Source organism: Euprymna scolopes, chromosome 44 (genome assembly GCF_053919585.1).
Source record: "Euprymna scolopes isolate OS-2025 chromosome 44, ASM5391958v1, whole genome shotgun sequence".
Lineage (NCBI taxonomy): Eukaryota > Metazoa > Mollusca > Cephalopoda > Sepiida > Sepiolidae > Euprymna > Euprymna scolopes.
Genome location: NC_136525.1, coordinates 44,293,260 through 44,312,646, shown reverse-complemented (window position 1 = coordinate 44,312,646; position 19,387 = coordinate 44,293,260). Strand labels below are relative to the sequence as shown.

Here is a 19,387-nt window from a genome sequence, read left to right as displayed (position 1 = left end):
CTATAATGGCGTAAGCTAAAGATTTTGGTTTCAATTCTCGGTGGTAGCGCACAAGTCATTTTTTTTTTTTTTTTTTTCTTTTTTTTAACTTTTTAAATCATTACTATATATTTGGTCCAATATAATATACAACTGGGCAATGGCAGGCAGTGTGCTAGTATATCAAATTCTGTTTTTAAAATTTAAATTTTGTCTGGAGCAGTTTTTGAAAAGCCTTAAAAATGGATATTGAATATCCGCACGAACCCTGAACAAAGTATACAGTAAGTAAACAAACATGTAAATTATCTGGTTTAGATAAAAAGTAAATTTTCTTGCGTTTAGTAACAGTTATGCAGTGGCATCCATGCATCCATTAGTCCGAACGATTGCCAGATAACCGTCCATTAGTTTTTCCTGAAATTTTGCCACAAATTCGATTTCATTAAATAGATGTGCACAGTAAAAAATTCTTTTTGCGAAAATTCTCGTTGCGTCCCCAGGGGTTCAAAAGAGGTAAAAAAATGCCCAAAAATGACACTTTTGCCCCATAACTTTTGATTCATCCATTAGATTTTTCTGAAACTTGGCCAAAATGTGGAGCCCATTGTTCTCAATATAAATCCAATATGGATGACCCTAGCAAAATTCTGGTTTGCGTCCTCGAGGACTTTTAGTGCTTAAAACGTCCCTTTTTGTAGCTCTTTTTTCATATTTCTCAAAAAAAAACTTTATATGTCTGACTATATAGTGGTTTTTCACAGTTTTCAACTCAAATATACGTGTTACGGCCTTAAACTGCACCGTTATTTATTTACACTGGGATTCGGCATCCCCAGGGGCTCAAAAGAGGTCAAAAATTACCCAAAATGGCCAAAAATGATACTTTTTGCCTCATAGCGTTTGATCTATCCATTAGATTTTCCTGAAACTTGCCCAAAATATGGAGGCCATTGTTCTTAATATAAATTCAGTATGGGTGACCTTGGCAAAATTCTGGTTTGCATCGTCTGGGACTTTTAAGGCTTAAATAACATGCCCCTTTTTTAGCTCTTTTTTCATATTACTCAAAAATTTGATATTTATGTTTATATGGTGGTTTTCTATGGTGCTGAATTCAAATATACATGCCTTAAGGTGTGAAACTGCACCATTTGTCCATTTTCACTGGGATCTGGCATTTCCAGGAGCTAAAAAGGAGTCACAAATGCCCCCAAATTGCAAAAACTGACACTTTTTACCCCATAACTTTTGCTCTATCCATTAGATTTTTCTAAAACTTGGCGAAAATGTGAAGGCAACGTTGGCCCTTCACACTTCTCACATTCATCATTTCTTCACTATTTTTTGTGGCGTCATCTCACATGCAGCACTAGAGGGGGACCATGCATGCGCGCACGGCTTGTTTATTGTGTATTTATTTTTTTTTTATCTGCACAATCGTGTAAAATTGAAATGCACACTAGTCGCCAAATTGATTGACTGAATAAACAATCTTTCACGAAAAACACTCCTCTAGCTGAAACCATTGTCAGTAATTTTCCCCACTCTCTATCTGTGCCTGAATCAAAACGTAGATTCCATGAACAAAGCTTCTTTCTTAGAAGTGCACGCCAGTGGAACTCTCTTCCGTCTGCCTGTTTCACACCTGACTACATCCTGGATGTCTTCAAGTCCAACATAAACAAATTCCTGATGAACCGCCCTCTTTAAGTAAGACACTTTATCAAATCTCCAATACTAACGATTACTCCGATACTATCCCATTGATTACTGTACACGCAATAACCCTTATCCCCAAGTGGCTTCCGGGCCTTGATAAGTGGTGGACCCCCCCCCCCCCCATTTAAAAAAAAAAATATGTTTGCTAGTCTTGTTGTTTTCTATAAATACTATTATGGTATGTGTTCTACAAAAATGCTTGATGTATTCCCTGCATCCTTTGTTCCAGCTTGTTTGGCTCATTGGTCTAGTTGTCTTCATCAATTCACTGCTTTAATACCTCATTGTAATACAGGTTCCTATTCCAGTAGCTTCTGGTCTGGAAAAAAGTCCTTGCAAATTTCCATTGAAAATATGTATGAAATCTGAAGTCCGATTTTAAAATTTCAAAAGTATAATAACTAAAACAGAATCCAGGTACTTTCCATTAACTTACCATTAGGTTATTTCCCTGTGAGCTGCAACATGGTTATCTTGAAATCTAACATCACTCATTACAAACCGTTCCCATAATTATTCAATTATTGTTCTTTACATTTATTTCCTCTTATAATATTCTTCGTTCAACTGACAATTTATATCTTGCGTTACCTCCCCTTCGAGGGGAGTCTGTTTTGGTGATGTACATAAAAAGGCATCTGTGAAATATATCACTTAAAACAAAATTACAACAAAACTTTATGAGGTACTTACTTGATACTGAAAAATATTACCAAGCATAAAAAAAAAACAAAAACAACCAACCAACCAACCTTATCCTCGAGTGGTCTTCAGGCCTTGATAAATGGTAACTCCCTTTAAAAAAAAAAAAAATTTACAACAGATTGTTGTGAATTTTAAACTTTTTCAGATGCTCGTCTCGTCAACATGATCTGACCTTCTTTCATCTTGGCTGCCTTAACTTTTTCTCGACAAACTGTCAGCTTGAGTTAAGCGACGTGTTGTTGTATTCGTCATGTTTATGATAGCACATGTTACAGCGTACTTGCATCCGTTCGAGTACAAGGCAAATCAAGTATAAGCTCCCCGAAAGGGCTCTTTATTATTATTATCTCACACAATTGTCTTTATTTTATGAATTTTACTAATACAATTTTGTTTCTGTTTGTCTTTTGCAGGCATTGAAAGAATTCTGTCAGCTTATTGACAGCTCGGCATCATTCCGAGCCTATCGTCAGGCTCTGGCAGAGACTGAACCTCCTTGTATACCTTACTTGTGAGTAGAAGGGGTTTTTTTTGTTCTTTTTTATTAGATTCTGTTACTTTGGGTGGGGTTAGGGTGGGGTCTACTCTTCCCTCTGACCAAATTTGCGAAGAGGGTGACATCAGAGCCGGAAGATTTTGAGATAACTTCTGCTACTGTTTTGCTTTCCCTCTCCTTTTTTGGCTCTTGTATTTATTCACTAGCGAGGGGTACCCGGCGTTGCCCAGGTGTTTGTAGGTGTGTGTGTGAAAAAAAAGCAGGTGCCCGTGTGAAAAAAAAGCCTTGACGACGCGCAGTTGGAAAATAGTAAAGTATGAAAAAAAAACAAAAAAAAAACAGGTGCGCGTTTTTGATTGATGTGACGGCGATAGCTATTCAGCAGTTAGCATTTTGTGCGGGACAGTTTTTAATGGGGTCAATAAATCGGTTTGTTTGTTTTTAAAAACCCGCTCCCTCGTCTCAAAATGAAAGCTACCGTCTGATATGACGAAGTCGACATTGACCAAACGTTACTTACTGGCTCTGGGCCTGTGGTTAGAGTCAAGTTTTGCTTTTTTTTATACTGAAAACCGAATGTAACGCATGCCAATGCGGGAAATGTGGAATAATTAACGTTTGAAAGTCAATAAAATTAAATAGACAGGCGAGCTCCGTCGTTAAGTGTGAGATATTACAATTTATAGATGATATAAAAAGTTTTAAGAAGTTGTGAACCGAGCGAGCGCTTCTCTGAAAGAAGCCTTTTGTGGACATCGAGGAAAAGCGTACATACATACATACATACATTTTCGCTTTTATATATATAGATGTTGGTTTCATTGTTGATGTTTATTGTATAATTTCAGTCTTTTTTCCAGGATTTGCGGGATATCATCATCATCATTATTTACTACTACTGCAACGACTACTACTATTATTACAAATACTACTACAACTTCTAATACTGCCACAAATACTACTATTACTATCCGGGATTTATTGAGGTCATTTTGGTTTTTAATTTTTATTCTTTTGCTGTGTTTTCTTTACAAAAACTTATACAGAAAATGAAAAATAATTTTGTGTTGTAAGGAACACATCATCATCATCATCAAGAGCAGTTGCTTTAACTCAAAGTCCGTACGTTGACAAAGTTGAGATTCTAACGCGACGGTCTCCAGGTTTCAACTGATTTACAATTCTTTCTTCCTCAAACTGAGATGGGAAGAGAGAGATAGAAAGAGAGAGTGATAGATAGAGAAAGAGAGGGAAAGAGAGAGAGAGAGATAGAGAGGGAGAGTGATAAAAAGAGAGAAAGTGATGAAGAGATAGAGAGAAAGAGAGATGGGTAGAGAGAGGGAGAGAGAAAATGAAAGAAAGAAAGAGAGATGGATAGAGAGAGGGAGAGAGAAAGTGGTAGATAGATAGAGAGAGTGAAAGAGAGAGATACATATTAAAAGCAAAGATACTGAAATGTTAATTGTTTTTTTCAACTCCTGGTGTTGACCTAGCTAGCTTGACCTTTGACACCTTTGTACCCTGACTGCTTCTGTTGCCTACAGATTATTTCGTTAAGTACGCTTAAATATGACATTTTAATTCTTGCAGATTCCGTATATATTATTATAGAGTTAATGTTTTATCGATTTTTATGTATTATAAAGTTGTGATTTCCAACAAACTATTTATCCATATGACTTGAGTGCATCAGCTTTAATTAAAAGTGAAACAAAAACTTATGAAGAAAATGTGTGTATATATATATATATATAAATGTGTGTGTGTGTATATATATATATATATATATATATAACTTGAGTGCCATCATCTGAAACCGAAACCAAAATTTATAAAGAATTCTTGACAAAATTATTTATAAAAAAAATAGATAACTGGAGTGCCATCAGCTATAATCGAAACCAAAACCAAAATTTATGAAGAATTCTTAGTAAAATTATTCATTACAAGAGATGGAAGTCCATAACAGTTAAACGACTCCGATGTGAGCATGACACAGAAAATAACACACGCTAGCATATTAATATATATAGATCAAGTAATTGTGTCGGAATGGGGAAAAATATTGGAGTTCTCATCATTATGACAAACCTTTCCAGTTTTTTGTGTTGGGCATAGTGAAAGAAGACATCAACTAACTTCCTGCAATACGAAGTACAAGCTAAAGTCTAACATCTCCGAAGCCTTTATAGAATTAAGATGCATACATTTCAGATGGTTCATCTACCACAAGCCTCTCTCTCTCTCTTAGAGATTAAAAAAAAAAGTCTTTTACTTAATAGGTGCCACATTATTAACCAAGCTTCAACCCCTGTCACATCACCACAATTTTGCAATCATCCCTTTCTGTTTTACAAACATTTTAATGGAATATGCTCTGACGAACTCATAGTGTGCCCTTTCGACATAAATACCTTCCAACTTTGATATCATCTACTTGGATTAGATCTGCTATCTACTCGCCGGAATATAACAGTAGCTTCTGTTGCCTACAGATTATTTCATGGCTCTTGCCCTACCGCAATGCTTAAATACCGCCATGTGCTGTAACCTGCATGATATACATACATTCACATTAGACCCTCTGCATAATTACACTGGTGTTTGCTGTCCTGGATATGACCTTAAAGTATATCCAATAGTGAGGTCCCAGCTTGCGGGTGTGTGGAGCCACCTCTTAATTGCCATTGCTCTCAGGTCCACTCTGAGTAGTACCTGGTAGGGTCCCAACTATGGGTTAAATAGAAACAGACTCGCTCCTTTTTAAAACTTTTTATATCGCGTCTATTAAAAAAAAATTTCTTCAAAATCACTGGATTCAGCATTAAAAAACCTGAAAAGGGTTGATATGCCGTAAAACAAAAACAACCAACCAACTCCTTTTGCATTGTGTTCTGCAGTTCTGAACGTGTTGTTTTGGAATTGTGTGAATGAACATGTATTACTGCACATTTTTGAAGTTTTGTATTGTTTAACTATCATGATGTTAAGTTTTATGCATTCTCTAATTAGTTTAATAGCCTTTGTCTATTGCTTACGGGTTTCATGACCATTTATAAATATAAAAGCGAAAATGTGTGTATGTATGTATGTATGTACGTTTTTTGTGTATGTCTGCAAAAGGCTTTTTTCCAAGAAGCTGTCGGTCGGCTCACAACTTAAAACTTTTTATATCACATATAAATCATAATATCTATGAGTTAACAACGGAGGTCGCCTGCCTATTTGATTTGCTCGACTTTGAAAAGATAAACATTTTTCGCTCGCCGCATGTGAATTGGGCTTTTTTGTATAATAAAAGCGACACTAATTCTGGTGGTATTTTTCCGGTCGCGATTGCCGGAAATGTCCGAAAGCAATCAGATTTGATCAATGTGGAAATATTTTCCTTAGATCAGACAATTGCTATTCAATTTAGACAATCCCTTTTTTATGGGGAGCTGATCCCCCTCCCCCCAACATCTTTGGAAAATAAAAATAAAAAAAGCGTACCCGCAATAAATAAAATACTACCCCGCAGTCAAAGTTGGCCTCATTAAGTCATTAAAACGTGCACATGCCAATTCTAAGTAATTAAATAAATTCAAACGTGTTTCCGTTAGTATGTCGCAGTGGCCCAGTGGTTAACGTCACATGTTTTTTTTTTTCACACTTTAATTAACAACTTTGCCTCAAGGGTTCGGGTTTGGGTTCGATCCTCATACTCAAAACATTTTTTTTATTTTATCCCCCCCCCTCCACCGGAGTTTTGATTTACCCAAAACCACACACACCTCCAAACACCCGGGCAATGCCGCATACCCCCCCGCTAGTCTATAAATATAAAAGCGAAAATGTATGTATGTATGTTCGCTTTTTCTGTATGTCTGCGAAAGGCTTTTTTCCGTTTTTTATCGTTATTTTTAAAATTTAAACAGGGTTAAGTTTCCTTTTTGTTCTTCTTTACCCCCCAACACCAAACGCACACACCTACAAGCACCCGGGCAACGCCGGGTACCCCCCCCCCATCCCTAGTGGCTTAATAAAGGAAAGAAAAAAAATCTGTCAATCTGAGCCAAGCTGTTTTGCGCTGAAATTTTGAGATGAAAACAGCACTGTTGTGAGTTTGTCTTTGCTTTATCGTTATTTTCATGGCAAGTGCTCAACTGAGCTTCAATCTATGGTTCCCCTCGCCAAACTTTCACAAGAAACACTCGTCTGGCTGAAAACACTATCAATAATTCCCCCACTCTTTATCTGTGTCTAAACCTAAATGTAGATTCCATGAGCAAAGCTTCTTTCTTAGAACTGCACGCCTGTGGAACTGTCTTCCATTTTCCTGCTTTCCAGCTGACTACAATATGGTTGTCTTCAAGTCCAATGTAAACAAGTTTTTGATGAGCCGTTCCAGTTATCGATTACTATATTGTCTAATTGACTACTGCACACTCTTTAACCCTTATCCTCGAGTGGCCTCTGGGCATTGATAAGTGGTGATGCCTCTGTAAAAAAAAAAACACTTGATTTTATTTATCTCGAAGACAATGAAGTACAGAACCCTAACCCAAACGACTCTTTATCGTTGTACTACAAATTATCTGGACCAGATCAAGTAATCTTAACTAAATTGTAGGAAAGTATGTTATCATAGTGCTATTAATATGGAACAACAATAACAAATAAATATTGGATAATCATAAACAAAGTGCGTCAGTTTAAATGCTGTGTGGGTCCGACTTGCAAAATCAAACAAGAGGACTTTATAGTTAATAGAAATAGGAATCTTAAATTTTGAGGGAATGAAGAAAAATTATTACCTGTAGAATTTTTAAACAAAAATTTATTTGTATTATTTGGAATCTTCAAACTACTATTTCCATCTTGGGTGTTATTTTCACGTTGATGTAACTCTGACCTCCTTCAGGTGTATTTTGTTGGACTTGAAAATCTTTCTGTCGAACTCGGAAATTTTTCTGTTGAACTCTGGAAATTTTTCTATGAAATTTGGAAATCTTTCTATCAGACTCAAATCTTTCTGTTAAATTTGGAAAATTTTCTGTCAAATTTGGACATCTTTCTGTCGAACTGTGGAAATCTTTCTGTCGAACTGTGGAAATCTTTCTGTCGAACTGTGGAAATCTTTCTGTCGAACTGTGGAAATCTTTCTGTCGAACTGTGGAAATCTTTCTGTCGCAATCTGGAAATCTTTCTGTCGTAATCTGGAAATCTTTCTGTCGTAATCTGGAAATCTTTCTGTCGTAATCTGGAAATCTTTCTGTCGTAATCTGGAAATCTTTCTGTCGCAATCTGGAAATCTTTCTGTCACAATCTGGAAATCTTTCTGTCAAACTCTGGAAATCTTTCTGTCACAATCTGGAAATCTTTCTGTCAAACTCTGGAAATCTTTCTGTCACAATCTGGAAATCTTTCTGTCAAACTCTGGAAATCTTTCTGTCAAACTCTGGAAATCTTTCTGTCAAACTCTGGAAATCTTTCTGTCAAACTCTGGAAATCTTTCTGTCAAACTCTGGAAATCTTTCTGTCAAACTCTGGAAATCTTTCTGTCAAACTCTAAAATCTGCATGGAATTTCAAACCCTTTATTTAATTTACGGCGGTAGCATGTTATCATTTCATCAGCCATGAGTAGAAGTTTTAAGTCGTTCGCAGTTGCATTTTGATTGTCGGCTGCAATGGGGATTGAACCTGTAACCTCTAGCAAAGTGTAATTTTACAACTGAATTTTATTGAGTACTTTATCCACTATGTCACATACAATTTGCTTTGTTTTATCTTTGCAGAGGCTTAATTCTACAAGATCTGACTTTCATTAATATTGGTAACCAGGACTTACTTCCCGATGGCAGTATAAACTTTGCTAAAAGGTGGCAACAATTCAACATTCTTGAGAGCATGCGCAGGTTCCGAAAATGGTAAGCATCATCTTTTTATTCCTTTAAAGTGTCACAATTGTATGTATTATTGTATATTTTACTTCTACAATATTTGTTAGTATTACATCTGTATGTGTAAATCATGTTTTTTAAGTATCAAAAGTGTATTATTATTGTATACTAGCAGTTCAGCCCGGCTTTGCTCGGGTTCTATGTACTGTTCATAACTTTATGTGCATATATGTATATATATTAAAAGGTTTGACTCGTGTCCAGGTAACCTACATCTAAAACTTCAAATGTTTAGACCCAAAATTGGCGGAGGAGTTTGGTAGAGTCTGCAAAAGTCAACTCTTTCAACTTTGACCTCTTGGCAACCAAATTTTCGCTCCAAAACTAATTAAAAAGCTTGTCTGAATACCCTTTATATAAATTTCAAATGTTTACACCTAAAATTAGCTGAATAGTTTGCTAGAGACTGCAAAGGTAAAATCTTTTGAACTTTGACCCCTTGGCAGCCAAATTTGTGGCCAAAAACGCATTAAAAAGTTTGTCCTATGTCTGAATATATTTTATGTAAAATTTCAAATGTTTAGACCAAAAATTGGCTGAGAGGTCAAATGTTTTTTTTAACTTTGACCCCAATTTTGACCCCTTAACATTTATTGTTATGGGCTCAAATCAGATTAAAAAGATTGATCCATGTCCAAGGAACATACATTTAAAATTTCAAGTGTTTAGACACAAAATTGATGGAGGAGTTTGATAGAGTTTTCAAAGGTCAAATCGTTGAACTTTGACCCCTTAATAGCCAAATTTCTGTCCGAAAACCGATTAAAAAGATTTAAACTCTAGACTAGAGTTAAAAGAATAATATGGGCTTTCTTAGGTCGAATAGGCAACATGGCCAACCGATGCTGATGTCACGTGGAAAATTAAAATTGCAAAATGCGGATATAGGAACAAAATGCGTTTTAATAATACGATACATGAAATAAAGTACATGAAATATAATTAAAAATAATTAAAATAATATTTAAATGAGTGTATCTTCCTTGAAAAATTTTAGGAAATGAAAAGATGCAAAAATAAAAGCCGGTATTATTTCTTTCTTTTCTTTTTTTTTTTTTTTTTTCTTTTTTGACGTCAAAAACTGTTAAAACGCATTTCGTTCCTATATCCGTATTTCACAATTTAAAATTTTCCACGTGATGTTAGCATCGGTCAGCCATCTTGGATATTCGACCTATGAAAGCCCATATTGCTGTTAAAAGTTATGGTCTGTTAACTTAGAATGCGGGCTTTCTGCCAAATTGTTTGATGTATAGTTAGAGATTAGGGATTAGTATTTAATGAAAAATGAGCACAAATCTAACCATATTCAACCATCATGCACCATAAGTCCACTGCACCTTTTCATAACAAAGGTGTATACAAAATTTCATCTAATTCGGTCCATTAGTTTCTGAGAAAACTAGAGTAAATGTGGTATTGCGGTGACTAATCGAACGGATATCATAATACTAAGTTCATTGCACCTTATTATAGCAAAGGTGCATACAAAATTTCGGCCAGATCCGCCCAGTTTATTGTGAGAAAAAAAAGGAAAAAAAAAACAAAGAGAAATATAGATTCTACTTTGACAATATCTACTCGCATTGTATTTATACACTGATTAAAATATGATTGTACAGGGCTCTTTGGACAAACTTATCTTTAGTTTACTATAAAGTGTCATTATCTGGATAAGTATTTAATAATGCTATTTTCAGACATTTATTTTTTTATAATTACTCATTTTCTTTTCTTTTTTTTCCTTTTCTTTTTTTCTTTTTTCCTTTTTTTTTCTTCAGTAACTTTGACTTAAAAAATAATGCTATTTTTGGACATTTATTTTATTTTTTCACATTCCTCATTTTTTTTTCTTTTTTTTTTTCTTTTTTCTTTTTTTCTTTTCTTTTTTCTTTTTTTTTCTTTTTTTTTTCTACAGTAACTTTGACTTCAGAAATAATGCTATTTTCGGACATTTATTTCATTTTTCCACATTTTTTTTTTTCTTTCTTTTTTTTCTTCAGTAACTTTGATTTAAAAAATAATGCTATTTTCCGACATTTATTTCATTTTTCCACATTTTTCGTTTTTTTCCTTTTTTTTTTTTTTCTTTTCTTTCTTTTTTTTCTTCAGTAACTTTGACTTAAAAAAATAATGCTATTTTCCGACATTTATTTTATTTTTTGACATTCCTCATTTTTTTTTTTCTTTTCTTTTTTTTTTTTTCTTCAGTAACTTTGACTTCAAAAAGAGCGAAAAGATCCTCTCCGTGTTTGATAGCTTTGACGACTATAAGTGCGAAGAAGAACTCTGGCAAATCTCGGAGAGAATCAAACCTCGTGGGGGCAAGCGGAAACCTACGGACCAAGGGGAGTCTTGAGGGTTTTTGATGGCGGCAAGAGGAAGAAAGAGAGAGAGAGAGAGACAAAAAACAAAGCAAAAAAAGAGGGGGAGGAGGAGGTGACAGAGGGGAAGATGCAGGGGAAGATGGAATACATGTAAAAAAAATAAATAAAAGCAGAAAAACACACACGCATAACAATCCCATGCCCATCTTCTTGCACGCCCGGACTTCAACTTACTTTGCTGTCTTTGCTGCTGCAGCCGCCATTGCTGCTATCCCCCACCCCAACCCCACCCCCCTTACTGCTGCTACAATGTCTTTTATTACTACTACTACAACTACTACTACTACCGCTACTGTTGCCCGTTGGCGTCTTTTCAAAATAGGCGTAAATCACGCTAATAATTCGGAAATGTTTAATTAATTTTTTTTTTTTAAAATTGAGAAAAAGGATAATATAAATTCTCAAAGTGTTCTTTACGCTGACGTAAACCCCATCTCTCTCCTCCCCCCCAGCCCTCAAGATTTGTGAAAGGTTTGTAATTTGTGTTCATAAATGATTTCAAGTCGACGATGGGAGAGGATGTTGTTGTTTAACGAAGCAAAAAAAAAAATGGCAGTGTTTGCCCCCCCCTCCCCATTTGTGTGCGTATGAGGATGCTATCAAATAATAATTGTACAAGGGTTTTGACCCCTAGATCTTTATATATGAGCCCCCTTCCTTACCTAATAAATTGGTGACGTTTTTTTTTATTATTTTTAAGTTTTAAAACAAACAAAAAGTGTGGGAAAAAGTTTTAATAAAATTTAAAAACCGAAAAAAGTTTTTTTTTTAAAATATAGAAATATTTTAACCTTTATCTACAATGAAACTTTATTGGTTCTAATTAAAGGTTCCTGGCGAAATTTGTCAATAATAATTCATCTACAGCAATTCGTCTACATATACAATTCATCTATCAGTACAATTCAATTAAAAAAAGTCATCTACACATACATTTATTCTGCAGAATTCATCTAAAACAATTTATCTACAAATCTGACCAAGGCAATTTGTCTACAAATAGAATCTAAGACAATTTGTCTACAAATAGAATCTAAGACAATTTGTCTACAAATAGAATCTAAGACAATTTGTCTACAAATAGAATCTAAGACAATTTGTCTACAAATAGAATCTAAGACAATTTGTCTACAAATAGAATCTAAGACAATTTGTCTACAAATAGAATCTAAGACTATTTGTCTACAAATAGAATCTAAGACAATTTATCGTAAACACAATCGAATAAAAATAATTTGACAAATACAATTTAATTAAAACAATTTGTCTACAAATACAATTCTTTTTAAATTATAAAATGATTCCATTTCTAACTATGATGAATATTTTAAAAAAATATTTAATTTGGAAGTTTATGAAATTCTTAGCAAATGACATCATTGGAATAGAATGGAGCTAAGAAATATGAGTAAATAAATATCAGCTATTAATTAAACTCTTAATTTTTTTTTTTTTTTAATGTTTAATTTATGTTATCTACCTTTAATAGTAATTACATACGACTGGGTACTGTTTGTGAACTTGATATTCCCATAAAACTTCTTTCTTTCGGAGGAAGCTGGTTCAGCCCGTCTAGGCTAAATGCCGTGGGCATGTAATTGTAAAAATTAAGTTTACATTTAAATTTACCTCCCTTGAAAATTAATGACCATTATATTTTGACAAAGGTTTTCGTAATTTATCATGTTAGTTTATGAGCTACAAACTTATTGCATCTATATGAGAAAATAGGAGAATAAAATTCTAAATGTATAACTCAAAACATTAATTTATTATGAATTGTTTAAAAAATTGTTGTGTAAATTAAACGTACAAATAGCTGTTTCGGCCTTTGACTTCTAATATACATACAATATTTCAAAAGACTATGTTGCATAATTGATTGAAATAACTGAGCTGATGGCATCAGAAATAATTGTAAAAAAAATTTTTTTAAATGAATCAGGTATTGTTGGGGGACTGTTGAATGAAGTATTTCACAAAATTTTATATGAATATTGATATTGTATAAATTTTATGTGTGATTTTTTTTTTTTTTTTTTTTTTTTTAGAGAAGGGGGGGGGGATAGTTTTTTAAAAAAATGGGAGATCCTCATAGAGGCTTAACATATCTGCCGAAAGAGACACACCCAACAAATAATAAAAAGAGGGGCGTAAAAACAAAAGTTTGCAGTAAATAACATTGGAACAGATCGAAGTGCATTAAAAAACCAAAAATAGGCACATGTACAGTTTAATCAAGACATTAAAAAATGAAAATATTGGGGGAAAAAAAAGGTTATATTGTACATATCCGTTTTGAACTGAAGATCCCCGAAAAAAATTTAACTTAATTTGATCGAGTATTTTTTTTTTTTTTTTTTTTTTTTTACAGCGGAAAAACACATTTTTATGAGAGCGCGTTGAAGGCAGACATTTTGGATTTGTTCTTAATTTTTGTTTGGAGTTTAGAAACGCCACGGGAGATAACTCCAGTTAAACTCCCTCCCCATCTTTATTACTAGCTTTTCTTCCTAAAAACCGAACCTTTTGCTCGGTATCATAACAAATTGTTTTTTCGCTGTAAAACAAAAACTACTTGATAAAATTAAGTGAAATTTTTTTTCGGAGAACTTCATTCCATAATGGATACGTACAATTTAAGTTTTTTTTTTCGATATTTTCATTTTTTAATGCCTTGATTAAAACTGCACAAGTACCCAAAAATAAACAAAAAAAAAAAAAAAACTTGGTTTATTTTTAAATGTTATCGTACGAATGAGAGGACTAAAGAACTATATCGCCACCCCACTTCAAAAGTGTATTACTGCCAATGCGTAAATATGTAGAGAGAGAGAGCAAGAGATAGGCCGAGAGAGATTGCATGTAGATAAATATTGAACAGGTGCTGAGAGAATTAAATTGTTTTATTGCTATTTTGTCGTATTACAACTCCTCAGTGTGGCTAGACAGTTTTATTTATCTGTTTCCCACAACACTTGATGCAAGGTTGAATAGTGAGATTTGAGATACACCCTAGAGGAAGAGCATTCTGGACAACCCTATCGGTATTCTTCATTTTGAGTGGCTCAGGCGACTAGCAATAAACTAACCCCCTTCACAAAGGGTTAGAAGGTAAAGCCTGGGAAGATGGACTTCCTAGAACTGGACCATACCTCAAAACGACAAAGAACAAGCCATCCTCAAAAATGATGGCGACTCTGCCAGTCTGATTTTTGGTATGAATTTTAACCCTGAAGAGTTGCCATAGTATCTTAAGCTGAGATTTGAAACCCGACCGCTAGTATATTAGTCAGATGAACAGATTATATGCAGATAAATAGGTTTGAACAAGCCTATTAAGTACTGATAACGTAGACATAGTATATTGTTACACTTTAAAAACCCAATCATCAATGCAGTAGTTGGTGCTTTAATGCCTGGGTCATCTCAGCACGCAACAAATGAAAAATTATAATTTTTTTTTATTTTACATTACCGGTTGCAAAGAACTCTATTCTAATTACAAATAATAATGATCTCGACCCACCAGTGGAGAACACACGCACACATACACACATATATTGTCATACACAGACAGCACTTATGCTGTATCACGCCTTCTCAAGAAGAGTAGACGTGATGAATATTTCAGATTCAAAACCCAAACGCTAGTACCGTAGTTTGTGCTATATATATATATATATATATATATATATATATATATATAATATTTCATTAAATAAAATAGACGTTTTTTTGTCTATTAATTCTGTCTTTGATCCTTTCCAAGTTCCGAATAACGGTTTTCACTTCTGGCAGCAGGAACTGGCTGGTGTAATTACCATATTTGTTGTAAGTCAGAGTATTTTCCAATCTTTCTAGATTCATTTTCTGGGATAGATTAATGTAACTGGTTTTGAACAATTTATATAATTTTTTTTTTTTAATAACATGTACATTTATTTCATTGGTTAATTATTTTAATAACTTTACAAACATTTCAGGATGTTACTAGTATTGGTAAAGTTTATTTTATTTATATATATTTTTTTTTAGTTTTTATATTAGTAATGCCATTCCAAGTTTTCATTTATTTTTAGTATTAGTTCAAGTATAAGATGTGTATGTTTTTTTTTTTTTTTGTTTTTTTTTACACAGGAATCACCTCTTATCAAGGCCCGGCGGCCACTCGAGGATAAGGGTTAATGGGTATACATTAGTCAATGTGATTATAGCGTAGTAAACATAAGTAGTGGGAATTTTGTAAATTGGATTACTTAGGGGGACGGTTCATCAAGAACTTGTTTACATTAGACTTGAAGACAATCGGTTTGTAGTCAGCTGGAAAGCAGACAAAAACATAAATTGGGAGAACGGACAGGAATGTTGATTAATCAGGTGGGCAAATATACCACGGTTTTTAGAGCGACGAATAGTTAATCTCTTCGACAATGTCAAATATGTATGTTTTCGCCTTTTTAGTGTCAGAGACACAGTCTCCCAAAGAGCATTTGAATTCATATACTAAGTTAGTTCTATCAAAACCAGTTAGATTAATCTATCCCTGATGATGAATTCAGAAGGATTGGAAAGTACTTGGACTTACAACAAATATGGCGATTACATCAGCCAGTTCCTGCCAGAAGTAAAGACTTATTCGGAAGTTGGAAAGGATCAAAAACTAAATTAATAGACAAAAAATGTCTATTTTATTTAATGAAATATGCTTAAGAGAAAAATGCTGCCTAAATATACATCTTTCAAATATATATATATATATATATATATTACGTAAAACAAACCTTTAAATGTCTATATTTTCGCTTTTACATATCGTTGACATATAATTTTTATATCAGAATTATTGGTTACAATCTCTTTTTATTGCAAACGTGAGCTAAACTTTTGAGAAAAATGCAGTAAATTTAATTTCACGCATTTTAAAAAAAAATTTTTTTATCGTGCACGCAGTGGTATCAACCTTTTGGTACAAAAAGAAAAAAAAAATTGTTAATTTATGAGGATTAAATTATATAAAAAAAAGAATTTTTTTTTTTTTAATAAATAAACAAAAAGCAAGTAAAGGTGCGAGTTATCTCCCCTGCAGTCACTTCTGCTTGACTTAATGTAAACTGTTAAAGCTTTTGTTTGATTTGGAGGGAGTGGCATGGTGGAGGGGGAAAAAGATAGTAAGCGTATTTTTTAGATATTCATGTAAAAAATAATTTTTTTTTTTTTCTTTTTTTAAATAATTTGGGGTAAACAGAATGAGAAGAAAGAAGAAAAAAGAGAGAGAGAGGAAAGAAATTGCATTATTATCTATATTGGACACCAAATTCTCGCATTAAAAACAATTACGGTATGATTTGCCTCTCTCTGTGATCACTATTACTCGAATAAGTAAAGCATGAGTTGTCTCCCCCTGCAGTCATTACTAATTGAATAAAAACGACCATTAATCACAACTTTTGTTGGATTTTTGGAAAAAAAAAAAATACACAAAAAAAAAAGAAAACTTAACGAATAATTACAAAAGGTTCAAATTTTGCCTTTTTTTTTTTCTTTTTTTTTTTCCTCCCCCGCAGATGGGCGGGTGGGGCCGTATTTCAACCTTCCTTGGAGGTGGGGGGGGGGGGGGCAAACAAGTTTTTCTGGGGTGGTAACCAGTACTTGTTTATGTAAATAACCAATAACCCTAACTTTTGTTAGATTTTGGAGCTAATACTAACGAAAGAAATCTCTATCTTAAGAAAATTGTGTGACCACTTCTCTGGCGAGGAGGGTGACTAGACACCCAGCAGAATTAAAATTTCATTTTCACAGGTGCATGATGGTAGTATTCATGAAGTTGGCCTAATTATGTCTGTAAGCGTGTGTGTGTGTGCGTGCATAGCAATGTGGCAAATAGGAGCCCACGGGGCTCCTTAGACGTGATGAAGGCAGCGTCTACTCTCTGTATTAATAAAATTTTGTGACCACATCTAGCGTGTTTGTGTTTCTCGCCTCTGTGTGACTTGTGTGTTATTATTTTTCTTTGTTTACATTTCATTATTTATTGAAATGAAAGATGCAATGAATATTATAACAAACTTTTTTTGAATAATTTATGATCCACCAGAATGCATTTTTGTTTATTTGCCCAAGTCATGGCGCTTATTTAGAATCCAATCTTTTTTTTTTTTTAATTGCAGAAAAATCTTTTTGAAACAAAGATGTTATATTCCAAAAATTACATAAATTGGTCAAGTAATTTTTTTAAATAATTTACAATCCACCAAAATGTATTTTTGTTTTTTGTAAACAAGTCATGACACTTATTTAGAATTCAATCTATTTTTTTTTTAAATTGCAGAAAAATCTTTCTGAAACGAAGATGCCATATTCCAAAAATTACATAAATTGGTCAAGTATTTTTTTGTTGTTGTTAATTTCTGATCCACCAGAATGCATTTTTATTTTTTGTAAATGAGTCAGAATGCTTATTTAGAATTCAATTGATTAAAAAAAAAAAAATAAATTACAGGAAAATCTTTATAAAACGAAGATGTCATATTCCAAAAATTACATAAATTGGTCAAGTAATTTTTTTTTTTTTTTTATGATCCACCAGAATACATTTTGTTATTTGTAAACAAGTCGGGATGCAAACAGTCGATTAAAAAAAAAAAATTAAATAAATTACAGGAAAATCTTTATAAAACGAAGATGCCATATTCCAAAAATCACATAAATTGATCAAGTATTTTTTATTTATTTATTTTTTAGAGAAAATCATTTTTTGATATTTAATGATTTCAAGTGGTAGCCATTACTATTTTGATTTGAATAGTTCGAATTGTTTTCTCCCCCTTATTTATAAAACATGGCTGATCAAAACAGTCTTGCTTAGTCATGGAATTTGATTTTTTTTTTTTTTTTTTAGTTTAAAGTAACAAAAAAATCTAAGAGCAAAGTGTAGTATCTGTTCTTATTCTACAATCTAACATTTCTGTCTTCGATAAGTGAAGGAGAAATTCTCCTAAACTGAAGCAGTTTCTATTTTTTGTTCCAATCCAGAGTGCTCCATTTTGAGAGCTGAATATCCCCCTCATGTTAAAAACTGACCATGTATTCAACTCTGCTCTCGTGGAGAAGTAAATAGGGACTATTTTGCCTTTTACTCTTCACAATGAGCGACGTGTCTGACAAAGGGGGAAGAATTTCTGGATTTTTTTTTTTTTTTTTTTTTTAAATAGGTTGTATGTGGAGATTTTCAATTCTCTCATCATTCAACCGTGAGATTTATACATTTCATTAACCCTTATCCTCGACTGGTTTTTGACCTTGATATTTTGGCCGTGTCTGACAAAGGGGGAAGAATTTCTGGATTTTTTTTTTTTTTTTTTTTAAATAGGTTGTATGTGGAGATTTTCAATTCTCTCATCATTCAACCGTGAGATTTATACATTTCATTAACCCTTATCCTCGACTGGTTTTTTGACCTTGATATTTTGGCCGTGAATCATCTATATATATATACTAGCGGCTGTACCCGGCGTTGCCCGAGTGTTTGTTTCCGGGACGGGGACGGGGGAGTTTTAAAAAATGTTATGGTAGGTAAGTAGGAAGGATCAAACCCGGAGTCATGAGTAAAAGTAGGAAAATAAAGTGTGAAAAAAAAAACAAACATCTGCAACGTTAACAGTTCGGCCACCAAGAAAAGTCCATTCCAGTTGTTTAGGGAAAAAAAACAAAAAAAAAACGACTACGGTAGGTCGGCGCGAACGTGAAAATATAATGTGAATTGTCCAGCACGCTAACCACTACGCCACAGAGCACTGCAGCTTAGTTTAGTGATTTTAAATAACTTCACATGAAAGAACTACGAAGCCAAACCGGTGTTCTCTTCTCAACTGTTCCTTGTGAACGATCCCCAAACGGTGTTAAGTGGTGGCAGGGGGAGGAGGAATTTATTAGAGAGAAAATATTTTACCACTTCCATTGATCTTAACCGATTTTGGCCGTGACTTCTCAGCAGAAAAAGTATAGAAATCTAAGATTATCGAGGAATTTGAGAAACATAACACACCTCAGATATTGTTCTGCCGTTTGTGCATATTATATTTGCATGAAATATCTTGATTTTTAATCCTATTAAGGTCAAAATCCGACGGGAAAAAATGAGTTCATTTT

The 19,387-nt window shown here is 33.6% G+C and overlaps 1 protein-coding gene across 1 annotated transcript in view; it reads left to right on the top strand.

Moving 5' to 3' along the window:
• Positions 1-11,740, top strand: part of LOC145268827 (rap guanine nucleotide exchange factor 1-like) — a 307,722-nt gene extending 295,982 nt beyond the window's left edge. The window contains exons 21-23 of the mRNA XM_080124477.1: positions 2,820-2,917; positions 8,682-8,813; positions 11,058-11,740. Coding sequence (XP_079980603.1) covers positions 2,820-2,917; positions 8,682-8,813; positions 11,058-11,205 — 378 coding nt within the window. The 3' untranslated portion in view covers positions 11,206-11,740. The remainder of the gene's footprint in view (positions 1-2,819; positions 2,918-8,681; positions 8,814-11,057) is intronic.
• Positions 11,741-19,387: the final 7,647 nt, after the last annotated feature.